Source organism: Tachyglossus aculeatus, chromosome 2 (assembly GCF_015852505.1).
Source record: "Tachyglossus aculeatus isolate mTacAcu1 chromosome 2, mTacAcu1.pri, whole genome shotgun sequence".
Classification (NCBI taxonomy): Eukaryota; Metazoa; Chordata; class Mammalia; order Monotremata; family Tachyglossidae; genus Tachyglossus; species Tachyglossus aculeatus.
Window position 1 is genome coordinate 86,629,513 of NC_052067.1, and position 14,141 is coordinate 86,643,653.

Here is a 14,141-nt window from a genome sequence, read left to right on the forward strand (position 1 = left end):
GGGTAGGTTGGCAGCTGGATGTTGAGTAGTCTCTGTCCTAGTTTGTCCTAGTTCGAAAGAAGCAGCGTGGCTCAGTGGAAAGAGCCCGGGCTTTGGAGTCAGAGGTCATGGGTTTAAATCCCTGCTCTGCCAATTGTCACCTGTGTGACTTTGGGCAAGTCACTTAACTTCTATGTGCCTCAGTTACCTCATCTGTAAAATGGGGATTAAGACTGTGAGCCCCATGTATCCCCCCAGTGCTTAGAACAGTGTTTTGCACATAGTAAGCATTTAACAAATACTATTATTATTATTAGTTGCCCAGAGAGGGAAAGATCAGGCCACGAAGGAAGTTGGATCAATTTTGGTTGAAGATGTGATGCTGCTTACTCACAGAAAGAAAAACCAAGTAGCTGCTTAACTATTCACTAAATTTACAAGCCTTTTGGTATGAGGCAGGGGCAGAAGTCCTTCCTGGTGATTTGGGGACTTAAAGAATCTAAGGCAGAGGCTATTGGCCCTCCGTCTTAGTACTCTTCTGCTTCTCCCTTACTCAGAATTGGGGGCAGAGTTTAAAGGGAGCAAGAGCAGAGAGAGACAGACAGACAGAGATATTGATGCCTGTCTACTTGTTTTGTTTTGTTGTCTGTCTCCCCCTTCTAGACTGTGAGCCCGTTGTTGGGAAGAGATTGTCTCTATCTGTTGAAGAACTGTACTTTCCAAGCTCTGTACACAGTAAGCATTCAATAAATATGATTGAATGAATGAATGAATGACAGGGATAAGATAGAAGAGCAGTTTGACCTAGGCTGAGACTCCTGGTTGTCAGAGGCCTTGGTTTCAAAACCCAGCTCCACCACTTGTTTGCTGTGTGACAGACAAGTCACTTAACTTCTCTGTCCCTCAGTTCCCTCATTTGCAAAATGGGGATTAAATACCTGTTCTCCCTCCTATTTAGACTTTGAGCCCCATGTGGAAGCTGATTATCTTCTATCTACCCCGTGCTTAATACAGTGCTTGGCACACAGTAAGCGCTTATCAATTATTATTATTATTATTGTGATATTATGGGCAGGGACTGTCACTCTTCATTGTTTTATTGTATTTTCCCAAGAACTTAGTATACTGCTCTGCACACAGTAAGTGCTTAATAAATACAACTGAATGGATGAATGCATCACTATTATTATTATTATTAATAGAAAAAGTGGTTCTGTCCCATTCCCACCTAGTTTAAAGTAGGACTCTTAATGGATCCTGCCTTACATTTCTTGGGTAGAAAACAGACCAGTTAAAGGCATGTCCATCTCACCTGATGTGGTCCTTCGGGTCACCATATTCAGCAGAAAGACCCTCAGCTCCACCCACCTTACTCCTCACTTGCAGGAAAAGGTAAAATTTGCAAATACTCAGGAGAATGTATGCACTGGCCCACTGCAAAAAAACACCCCAAAGAGGAGGGCTTTGATCCTGAATAGGCCTTTTAAAAACAACACCCTATCCAGGACCAGACCAGCACATCACATCTTTCCCCATTGCCCAATCCCTCCGGGAAAGGTTGAAATGAAATCCCGATTATGCTAAGCTGAGTACCTCAGGGCCTCTATTTTCAGAGTGAATATGTTCTCATTTGGTTGTTTCAGTTTCCCATCTCCCTGGGGCTTCCTTATTTTATGAATAAGTAGTTTGTGGGTGGAGAGCTAGGCTGCCGAGTGTGTCTTGAGCTTGAGGCCATAGATTCACAGGCACTTAAAACAGGAAAAAAATGTTCTGTTTCCTGTTGGCACTTCAGGACATATATATTCCCCTCTGAGAAGCAGCAGTGAGTGCAAATTTTACTTCCCCAAACCTGCAGACTGAAGCAAATGAGGCATGAACAAGAATTGGGATTTCTTCTAGTCCAACGTGCCAGCACACTGCATCATTCCCCAAACCCTCACTTTTACCAAATGCATTTAGCGCTCTGGTTCTCAGAAGAAACATGAAATGCTCTGTTCACTTTAAAACGCAGAAATCCCCATGAGGAATAGGGATTGTTCTATTTACCTGGTTTCCACTCATGTATCCATTATTTTTGCAAGTTTAATTTCTACAAATAGGTTCCATGTTTAGATATTGACATAGTGGTTCAGTTCAGCAGTTGCTTGAGGAAATCATGTTTCTTTTAGTCCATAATACAAGTTCTCCTATTATTTTGAGACTGCAAATTTGGTGCCCCACTAAATTTTGTACCAGTGTTCCAAACTCCCTCAAAACTGACATTAGGAATCCATAGAGAGGTGTTGGGGAAGGTGTCCTGAGGAGAGAATCAGTAGGTGTGAGCTGAATCCTCATGTTTGTCCCTATTTAAGTAACTAAGTAGTGACCAGTAATAAAGTGTCTGGCACATAGTAAGCACTTAATAAATACCATAATTATTATGAAAGAAGTAGCGTGGTTTAATAGAAAGAGCTCAGGCATCGATTGGCTCAGTGGAAAGAGCCCGGGCTTTGGAGTCAGAGGTCATGGGTTCAAATACCGGCTCCACCACTTGTCAGCTGTGTGACTTTGGGCAAGTCACTTCACTTCTCTGCAACTCAGTTCCCTCATCTGTAAAATGGGGATTAAGATTGTGAGCCCCACGCGGGACAACCTGATCACCTTGTATCCCCCTAGCGCTTAGAACAGTGCTTTGCACATAGTAAGTGCTAAACAAATACCATCATTATTATTATTATTATTTAGGAGACCTGGGTCCTAATCCTGGCTTTACCACTTATCTGCTCTGTGACCACGGGCAAGTTACTTAAATTATTGGTGCCTCAGTTGCTTCATCTGTAGAATGGGGATTAAATACCTGTTTCCTCTTTCCCCCTGAGCCCCATGTGGATCAGTGACTGTGTCTGATCTGATTATTTTCTACCTACCCCTGCCCTTGGCACTGGTAAGCACTTAAATAATATTATTACTATTCTTTAATTGAGATTATATATGGGAAGTGCCTTGAGCACCTTTGAAGACAGGCACTGCATGAATCCAGGGAAGACAGGTTCTTGCTATTCTCATCACTTAGTGCCATTCTAGGGTGGAGTCAGGCAGAATACAAAGATGTGTAAAGTGAGGAAACTGGCAAAGATTAAGTGTATTCTCCTTTGGATAAGTGGATTGTTCTAATTGCTGGTCTGACCTGAAACCAAGCTGTCTGTTGGCAGGATCATTTGAATGAATAATTGTGCAGATGACTGGATAGCTCAGGTCCCTGGACTTGGGTAGGGACTAGTCTGGCCTGGGAATAACCCAAGGAAGAAGCTCCTTTGGCAGCAGCCCTAAGAGCTGTCCAGTGCTTGCATAGAAACTCTGATGCTACTGCACCACTGTGTGGGATTTCCACATGTTTTGTTTTGTTGTCTGTCTCCCCTTTCTAGACTGTGAGTCCGTTGTTGGGTAGGGTCCATCTCTATATGTTGCCAATTTGTACTTCCCAAGCGCTTAGTACAGTGCTCTGCACACAGTAAGCGCTCAATAAATATGATTGAATGAATGAATGAATTTGGGAATCTTTAATCATACATAATAGCTTGACTTCTCCAAGATTTGAAGTCCAGACCTCTCTTCCTGTAGCTAACAGTCCTCCTCACTTGGAGAAGCTTACATTCCAATTTCCTAGAAAATTTGCAATATTATTTTCCTTCACATTTCAAAAGCAGATTTTTAAATGTGAAACAACTGAAAATTAAGATTAGATTTCTGCACCCTTCTCCCCACCTCCCCGACTTAATTTTCACTGTGATTTCCATTTAATGATACTATTCAGTCATAATTTATAGCCCAGGGTGCAGGGGGGGGCTCCCCCTTCCTAACTACCTGGAGCCATCAAAACTTCTTCCCCCTTCATAGCCAACAGACCATCATCACTCTCCCCACCCTCAGGGTCTTATTCAAATCTCATCTCTTCCAAGAGGCCTTCCTCAACTAAGCCCTCATTTCCCCCTCTCCCCCTCCTTTCTACATCACCCTTACATTTGGATTTGTACTCTTTATTCACCCCTCCCTCATTCCCACAGTGGCTCGGTGAGAAACACATGGGCTTGGGAGTCAGAGGTCATGGATTCTAATCTCGGCTCCACCACTTGTCAGCTGTGTGACTTTGGGCAAGTCACTTAACTTCTCTGTGCCTCAATTACCTCATCTATGAAATGGGGATTAAAAGTGTGAGCCTCACATGAGAAAACCTGACTACCTTGTACCCCCCAATGCTTAGAACAGTGCTTGGCACACAGTAAGTGCTTAACAAATGCCATCATTATTATTATTACCCACATATCTGTAATTTCCTTTAATGTCTGTCCCCCCTTCTAGACTATGAGCTCCTCTGAGGCAGTATTGTGTCTGTCAACTCTGTGATACTGTACTCTCCCAAGCCCTTAGTGCTCTGCATGCAGTAAGTGCTCAATAAATATGATTAACTGATATATCAGAGAGGGTGAGAGCGTAGACCCTATGTAGGCACTAGACACACTTCCCACTCTGTGAAAGGTGAAGTTTATCCTGGCAAGACCCAGAAACTTATGAGTGAATTGTGCTTGTATGGCATGTGCATGTGTGTGTGTCTCTGTGAGAATGAATGTGTGTTTTGTGATGCTGGGTGTATTTGTGAACTGTGTGTGCAGACTGGACCTATTTTCAGTAGTAAAAACATTCAAAAGAGCAAAGAGACAGGAATGGCTTGTTACAGGATGAGTTTCCATACCTAGAGGGTAATAGTAATACTCAGCCCCAAAAGGTTATCTCTGGGCTACATCCCTATACATAAGAAGAAAGAGCAAGAAAATAACCTCAGAAATCCAAGTTTTGCACTCTTTTAGAGTCTTGGTTTTTAATGTCTTAGATGATTTTTAACAAATGCTTCTTTGGAGTATCATTCCAAACATATTTTCATAGGAGTGTGCTTTTGTTTTCCAAAGAAGAATAACTGCCTATTCATTCTGTCTCCTAAAATCTTGGGATAAGATAGATTTCTTCAAGTAGCTCATAGGAACTGACCCCATGGGCACATGGTATATATATTTCCATTAGCTGATGTGAAAAACCTGGAAAGTTTAGAACACAGACCTGAGGTGCCCTGCCTCCAGGCACATTTCCAGGGGTGGATGGAGCAAAAGAGATCCCTGCAAATTTTCATCCCCAGGAAAATGAAAGTGGAGGATGAAGACTAGGCAAACTGATTTTTTTTTCATTTTTTCTACACAGTTCAGTCCTTCAAAGCCCAACATAATCTACTCCACTCTTTGACTCTCTTTTGACTGATGCCACCCTGGAACAGAAAGTCAGTGAATGAAATGCTCATAGTTCATTCCTTCATTCAATCGTATTTATTGAGTGCTTACTGTGTGCAGGGCACTGTACTAAGCACTTGGGAAGTACAAGTTAGCAACATATAGAGAGGATCCCTACCCAACAATGGGCCCACAGTCTAGAAGGGGGAGACAGACAACAAAACATGTGGACAGGTGTCAAGTCATCAGAATAAATAGAATTAAAGCTAGATGCACATCATTAACAAAATAAATAGAATAGTAAATATGTACAAGTAAAATAAATAGAGTAATAAATCTGTACAAACATATATACAGGTGCTGTGGGGAGGGGACAGAGGTAGGGCGGGGGGATGGGGAGGAGGAGAGGAAAAAGGGGGCTCTGTCTGGGAAGGCCTCCTGGAGGAGGTGAGCTCTCAGTAGGGCTTTGAAGGTAGGAAGAGAGCTAGCTTGGCGGATGTGGGGAGGGAAGGCATTCCAGGCCAGGAGGAGGATGTGGGCCAGGGGTCCATGGCAGGACAGGCGAGAATGAGGTACAGTGAGGAGATCAGCAGCAGAGGAGCGGAGGGTGCAGGCTGGGCTGGAGAAAGAGAGAAGGGAGGTGAGGGAAGGAGGGGGTGAGGTGATGGAGAGCCTTGAAGCCAAGAGTGAGGAGTTTTTGCTTGATGCATAGGTTGACTGGTAGCCACTGGATACTTTCTCATCTCCTCAACCCCCTTTCCCTCCCTACTGCTTCACCTCTGCACTTGAATCTATACCACCTAAGCACTTAGGAACTTACAGAGTTGACACTTCTAAGCTCACTTTGCCCCTAAGCTAACCCGACTGAAACCAAGTCCCCAAGGCAGAAGTCCAAATGCAAGATTCCAAGGTGAGGTATCTGAGGATGGGAAAGGACAGTCCCTCCCCTCTCACCCCAGGAAAATAATGAGCTTCACTTCCAGTTTGGAAGAACAGAATATCACTCCAAACTTCAGTGGGGAGAAAAGCCTCCCTCAACACCCCCACAATCGGCAGCTTTCCCTCAAACTGGGCATCCTCACCAGACCTGAGGGCTGCCAAGCTCTATAGCCACTGCCTCTGCAGGTCCCCTCCCAGATGCATTGGGATCCTGCAGTGAGAAAGCACCGAAGTTCACTGTAATCCCCTGGCAGAATCACTAGAAAGTTAGGAACCTGTCCCACTGGTCCTGTTAAAGGCAACAATCAGTGCACGTTTCAAACCATCTGTTCTGCCCTACTTTCTCCCCATAATTTACCCATTAGCATTCGACCCATTGATTCCTTCATCTAGCTAAGTGTGATAATAGTCCCTGTTCTTTGATGAACATCTGTGAAGGCTACAAACCCATTTTCCTTGAGCCAAAAATATGGGGGTATAACCGAGAAATAAACCACAGTGAGAAAAGACTATGGCTGTTTCAACTCTAATTAGGTTATCATGTATTTGCAGTGTGTCTCAGTGGAAAGAGCATGGGCTTGGGAGTCAGAGGTCATGGGTTCAAATCCCTGCTCCAATTGTCAGCTGTGTGACTTTGGGCAAGTCACTTAACTTCTCTGTGCCTCAGTTACCTCATCTGTAAAATGGGGATGAAGACTGTGAGCCCCACATAGGACAACCTGATCACCTTGTATCCTCCCCAGCGCTTAGAACAATACCAACATTATTATTAGTAGTAGTAGCAGTTCTAGCACAGGGAGTGACCAGCTACAATAATAATTCAACATTTCCTTTAATGCTCATCCTTTTCTGAAGAAACTGGTGTTTTGACATGGATTTGACACTCTAACAGGATTTCCTCTGGAAGACTAGCTGCTTGTAAAACTTTCTGTTGTCACTAAATTTTAACCACAAACAAAATAATTCCACCAACACCACAACCACCAGTAGAAATGCAGGGAAAAGATGGGGGGTGGGGGTGAAAAAAGTCACTTGACTCTTACCACTTTGCCAGATGGCTATATCCCTCCTGTATCCCTGGAGTACAGCTGAGTTCGTGCTTCTCAGCCCACCTGCATTTTAAGAATGACACCCACAGATTCAAACTTTCACCTTCAAAGTGTGTTAATTATTCACAGATGCAGCCACCCTGAACATAATTATATCCAGTCCCCATCCCCCGGGGGAAGGACACGGGGTATGCCAAGAAAATTGTAGTTCCTCTTCCTCAATCACTCACTCAGTCAATGAATGACATTTACTATGTGCATATCTGTAATTTTATTTATTTATATTAATGTTTGATTCCCCCTCTAGACTGTAAGTTCACTGTGGGCAGGGAATGTGTCTGTTATATTGTTTTATTGTACTCTCCCAAGTGCTTAGTACACTGCTCCACATACAGTAAGTGCTCAATGTGCCAATCAATTAGGCATGAAATAAATATGAATGACTGACTGGCTGAGCACTTCCTGTGTGTAGAGCACTGTACTAAGCACTGTACTGTTTGAGAGAGTACAATATAACAATATAATGGACACAGTCCCTGCCCACAATGAGCTTACAGTTTAGAGGGGGGGACAGACATTAATATAAATAAATAAAATTACAGATAGGATTGACTGACTGACGGATCACTTACTGAGTGCAGAGGATTGTACTACATGCTTGGAAGGGTGTAGTACAACAGAATTGGTAAAAACATTCCCTTTCCACAAGGAGCTGACAGTCTCGAGGGGGTGACAGACATTAAATAAATTACGGAAAGGTATTTAAGTGCTTTGGGACTGAGGGTGCTGTCTATGCAGAAGGGAGACAGATGGGATTTTAATAAGGCTTTGAAGATTGTGAAATTGGTGGTCTGTCATATGAAGGGGGATGGAGTTCCAGACCAGAGGAAATTCATGGGCAAGGGGTTTGGCCCCGAGACAGATAAGATCAAGTTAAAGTGAGCAGGTTGGCATTAGAGGAGGAAAATATGAAGGCTGGGTTATAGTAGGAAATCAGCAAGGTAAGGTGGGAGGAGGAGAGCTGATTGAGTGCTTTATAGCAAGTGATAAAGAGTTTCTTTTTGATGTGAAGGTGGGTAGGAAACCACTGTAGGTTCCTGAGGAAAGGGTAGATGTGGACTGAACTATTCTAGAAAAATGATCTGGGAAGCAGATTATGGCATTCAATCAATCATATTTACTGAATGCTTACTTTGTGCATTCACTCATTCAATTGTATTTTTTGAGCGTTTTCTGAGTGTTTTAGAGAGCACTGTACTAAGCACTTGGAAAGTACTAGACTGCAATAGAGACAATCCCTGCCCACAACAGGCTCATAGTCTAGAGGCGGGGAGACAAACATGAATACAAATAAACAGGCATCAATATAAATAAACAGAATTATAGATATATACATATATACATAAGTGCTGTGGGGCGGGGAGGGGGGATGTGCAAAAGGAGCAAGTCGTGGTGACGCAGAAGGGGGGGAACTGGGGAAATTTGGAGCTTAGTCTGGGAAGGCCTCTTGGAGGAGGTGCACCTTCAATAGGGCTTTGAAGGAGGGGAGAGTGATTGTCTGGAGGATTTGAGGAGGGAGGATGTTCCAGGACAGGATAGGACACGGGCCAGGAGTCGGTGGTGAGACAGCTGAGATTGAGGCACAGTGAGAAGGTTAGCACCAGAGGAGCAGAGTGTGCAGGCTGGGATGTAGAAGGAGAGAAGGGAGGTGAGGTAGGAGGGGGCAAGGTGATAGAGAGCTTTAAGGCCAATAGTGAGGAGTTTTAATTTGATACAGACGTGCCTAGAACTGTACTAAGTGCTTGGGAAGTACAATGTAACAGAATTGCTAGACACTTTCCCTGCCCACAATGAGTTTACAGTCTAGAGAAGACAGACAAATATAAAAGAATGAATGATGGATATGTATAGAAGTGCTGTAGGGCTGAGGAAGGGGTGAATAAAGGGAGCAAATCCAAGTCCAAGGGTGACTCAGAAGGGAATGGGAGTAAAGGAAACGAGGGTTTAGTCGGGGAAGGTCTCTTAAAGATGATGTACATTCAATAAGGCTTTGAAGGTGGGGAGATTGACTGTCATTTATGACAAAGGAGGGCTTTCCAGGCCAGAAGTAGGATGTTATTATTATTATTATTATTATTATTATTATTATTATTATTATTATTATCATTATTATTTTGTGGGTGAGAGGTCAGCGGAGGGATAGATGAGATTGAAGTACACTGCGTAGGTTGGCATTAGAGGAGTAAAGTGTGTGAGTTGGGTTGTAGCAGGAAAGCAGCGAGGTGAGTTAAGAAGGGGCAAGGTGATTAAGTACTTTAAAGTCAATGGTAAGGAGTTTCTGCTGGATGTGGAGGTGGATGGACAACCACTGGAGGTTCTTGAGGAGTGGGGAGGCATTACAGAAAATGATCTGGGCACAGAGTTGAAATGCGGATGGGAGTGGGGAAGGCAGGAGGTAGAGAGGTCAGTGAGGAAGCTGATGCAGTAATCAGGGCAAGATAGGATAAGTGCTGGGATTACCATGGTAGCAGTTTGGATGGAGAGGAAAGGGAGGATTTTAGTGATGTTGTGAAAATTGAAACCAACAGGATCTGGTTGACAGATTGACTATGTGGGTTGAATTAAAGAGATGAGTCGAGGCTAACATCAAAGTTATGGGCTTGTGAGACAGAAGTATAGTGGTGCTGACAAAAGTGATGGGGAAGTCATAGGAGGAGGACAGGGTTTGGGTGGGAAGATAAGGAGTTTTGTTTTGGACACGTTAAGTTTGAGGTGTTAGCGGGACATCCAAGTAGAGATGTCCTATAGACAGGAGGAAATGCAAGACTGCAGAGAAGGAAAGCGATCAGGGCTGGAGATGAGGATTTGGGACCTGTCTGCATAGAGATGGTAGTTGAAGTCTTGAGAACGAATGTGTTCTACAAAGGAGTGGGTGTAGATGGAGAATAGAAGAGGACCCAGAACTAAGCCTTGAGAGACTCCCAGTGGTAGGGGGTGGGAGGCAGAGGAGGAGCCCACATTCCTCCCATGATGAATGTGGTTAGTTCTCTAAAACTTCTTCTAATCAATATGGCACATGGCACATGACACCAAGCCAGCACAGAGGGTAAGACTAATGTCTATCCTGCAAGGTACGCAAAGGTAAGGTATTCTGCACTACAATACCTCAGTCCTACCCTCTCCATCCCCCCATCTTACCTCCTTCCCTTCCCCACAGCACCTGTATATATGTATATATGTTTGTACATACTTACTACTCTATTTATTTATTTATTTTACTTGTCCATATCTATTCTATTTATTTTATTTTGTTAGTATGTTTGGTTTTGTTCTCTGTCTTCCCCTTCTAGACTGTGAGCCCACTGTTGGGTAGGGACTGTCTCTATATGTTGCCAACTTGTACTTCCCAAGAGCTTAGTACAGTGCTCTGCACACAGTAAGCGCTCAATAAATATGATTGATTGATTGATTGATTGAGGAACAAGAAATAAAAAACGGAACCAGGGCACTCGAATCAGGACAGGAAGAGAGGGGAGAAAGGCAAAATGTGAGAAGAGTCAAATGAGGAAACTGTTGGGAGAGCAGAGGGAAGAAATAACAAGACAGGGTGGGGCAGGGGGAACACACCAAGTGAGAGGGAGAGGCAGTTAAGAAGCGAAGAATCATAGTCTTGCACCTCTGGGTTCAGTTCTGGATAGATTCAGACACTACATCATTTTTGCTCCCTTTCTAAAGTGCGGAAAAATGTGTGACCTAAATATACAGTCTGGACCCTTTCTGGGAAGCCAGTAAGAGGATGCCCAGCAGCTTCAACTAGGCTCAGCTCACAATAAGGCAGGGAATCCCTGCCAGAAAAGGGGAGGGGGAGGGCAGGAAGGAGAAGATGGGAAGGAAAAGGAGAAAGAGGAAGAGGAGAAAAAGGAGGATGGGGAGGAGGAAGAGGGGGAGGAGGAGGAGAGGAGGAAGAAGAGGAAGGGAAGGAGAAAGAGGAGGTTTGGAAGGAGAAAGAGGAGGTTTAGAAGGAGCTCTTTCTGCTCTTCCAAGGGAGTAAGGATGAACTCTGGTGTCAGGACATGGGAAGGAGGGTAGAGGATGAGGATTTAGAGAAAGAATCCTGGCATAGCAGATAGGATAGGATGAATAGGATGAGGAGGGGAAGGAGGAGAAGAAAGCCAGGGGAGGAATTCCCCACACCCACCTAACTGAGGATGGCTGATTTGGTAGGTATTTTTCAGGGAGGAGTTAATCAAAAACCAATAGAAATTTTTCACGAATTGCAAGTCATCTTGGAAAACATTAAAACTCTGCTAACAGGCTGATTTTTAGTGTCAGACAGCAGGACTGATGCTAGGAATGAATATGGATCTTATCAAGTCATAGGGAATTGTAGTGTTTCAAAAAATGTTACCATATTTCATTTTCATGTTCCTCTTTTACAGCTTGGATGGTTTATTTTAACTAACACCAAGCCCTAAAGGTTACCTACACCTTCCTCCCAAGCATTTTGTGTGTTCGACCTGGGAAAACTTTGAAATGGATGGATAAGTCTATTTTCTCAATGTAGAAGTATTAGGTTTTTAACATTTATCTGTGCCTGATCAGCTTCCTGAGGAACAAACATTGGGAAATACAAACCAGATACAGAAATCTGAATTATCTGGCCTAGATATCACGAAATTATGTCAGTCTGGGCTAAAACTGAATTTAGCAACAGTGAGACAGAATTTTGACTGAATTTCCTCAAGGAAAAGATTGGAACCATTTGACTAAATACAGATACAAAATGATGAATGAAGCAATTTCAATACACATTTCTTCCCATCAACTTATACTTGCCATGCCCTGAACAGATGTGGAATTTGCTTGACTTTCATTTTGAGATGTTCAGCTGTCAGGAATACAGGGAAGCTATTTCATTACTGTGTTCAAAGTGGTCTCATGACCACCCATCTAAATGAACTCCATGAAGAACAAAGCTGAGGATCTCTTACAATACTCAACAAACATAAAGTCTTCTTTTAGATCCAGGTTGAACTTACTCTGCATTATTATTGAGCACTGTCCAGGAACGATGCTAGTTTGCTATGAACATTGAGTCCACCTCTAACTACAAAGGAGGGGAACATTCATGGTTTGAAAAGCATCTAAATTGAGTCATGATTATTAGTAACTAAATCTGGTAATAAAAAATGAGCTGTTAGCCTACCAGAAAAAACATACGGATGCAAGTACACTGAAAACCTATATTTCTACCACGTAACAACACATGTATTTTTTTCTATTAATTGTTAATAACACCCACCCAGACCATTTAAGTAGTGCAAAAAGGGCTGATTTTTCTGCTTCCTTGCTCCCTTCTCCCCAGATATAGACTCCCTCAGAAAAGCAGCAGCCACAATAGTCTAATGCTTAAAATATTGCATTAAACAATTCCACACTTACTGATTTTTTCCTCATCTCTTGAGAAAGGAAAGCAGCAGAGCTGACCCATGGCAGATAGTGCTTTATTTTCTTCCTGTCTTCTTATCTGTGTACACCCCAAACAGAAACTGCTGGCGAATGGACAAGCTGAGAGCAAACTGCTAATTCCACTCTGAAACACACACCCGGGGGGAGGAAAGGGGAGGGACAGATAAGCAGGGAAGAAAGAAAGAAAAGAAGGACGCAGAAAAAAGGGAGGAAGAAAATGTAAGAGAAAGAGAGAGAAAAGAAGGAGGAGAGCAAAGGAAGGAGAGAAAGAAAGGGAGAGAGGCTGCACGCGAGGGAAGTGGGAAGGGAATTCGAGGCTATAGTGAACAAAAAAAGGCCCCTCCTCCTCGTCCTCTTGCCTAATGTGATTGCTTCAGGGCTGACGGTGTGCGTAAAAAAAAAAAGTCGTTTGTGCCGTATGCTCTCTCAACACTCACGCGACTGCTGTGCAATCGGCCTTACATGCGGATTTCTCTACATGCTTGCCCCCCAAACAACAAAGAGCACATAAACCTAAAAGGCCTACATCCAACCTTGTCCTCTAAAATGCAAACTGAAAATCTGACTTCCTGTGCATGTTAAAGTGGAAGAGCCCTCTTTTCAGCAAGAGTTGGAAAAAGAGTCTGAAAGCTCAGTTTGGTAGAACACCTTGCAATTAGCACAATTAGCAATTGTGGGAAAATCCATGCTCAGGAAAACGAAGAGAGGAGAGAACAATAATTCCATCATCCCCAGGATATCTTTCTCTAATAAAGTTTTCCGTAAGTTTGAGTTTTCTGAATAAAAGCTTCCTTGCAATCCAACTTTGACAATACTGCCAATTTCATCAACACTGAGAAGTTTAAAATTCCAGGATAGTCAACAAAAACATTAGGAAAAATCATAAAATACACCGAGATCATAAAATGTTCTGAGATCAATTGAATTACTTTCCTCCTGTATTTAAAGCAGCCTTGGAATTGAAACGGTATCATGGCCAGACACCTAACCCCTATTTTCCCTTTTGCCTCATCACTCATTCTCTCACTCATTCAATCATATTCATTGATTGCTTACTCTGTGCAGGGCACTGTACTAAGTGCTTGGGAGAGTATAATGCAACAAACAGACACATTTCCCACCCGCAACAAGCTTACAGTCTGGGATATCGGGGAGACAAACATTAATATAAATCAATAAATTACAGATATGTGCATAAGGGTTGAGGGGCTGGGGGGGGAGAAAGAACAAAGGGAACAAGTCAGGGTGACGTAGAAGGGAGTGGGAGAAGAGAACAGGAGGGGTTTAGTCAGGGAAGGCCTCCTGGAAGAGATGTGCCTTCAGGAAGGCTTTGAAGTGGGGGGAGAAGCAGCAAGGCTTAGTGGATACAGCAAGAGCCTAGGAGTCAGAAGGTCATGGGCTCTAACCCTGGCTCCACCACTCATCAGCTGTGTGATCTTGGGCAAGTCAC

The 14,141-nt window shown here is 43.3% G+C and overlaps 1 protein-coding gene across 5 annotated transcripts in view; it reads right to left on the minus strand.

The window, feature by feature from the left end:
* AKAP7 (A-kinase anchoring protein 7) overlaps positions 1-14,141 on the minus strand; it is a 148,969-nt gene that overhangs the window by 31,287 nt on the left and 103,541 nt on the right. For 2 of the 5 annotated variants that reach the window (XM_038770910.1, XM_038770919.1), the window contains one exon: positions 7,217-7,285. In XM_038770910.1, the coding sequence (XP_038626838.1) occupies positions 7,217-7,285 (69 nt within the window). Of the gene's footprint in view, positions 1-5,581; positions 5,595-7,216; positions 7,286-12,658; positions 12,953-14,141 lie in introns of those variants that run through there. The other 3 variants (XM_038770949.1, XM_038770931.1, XM_038770939.1) reach the window with 3 other exon arrangements.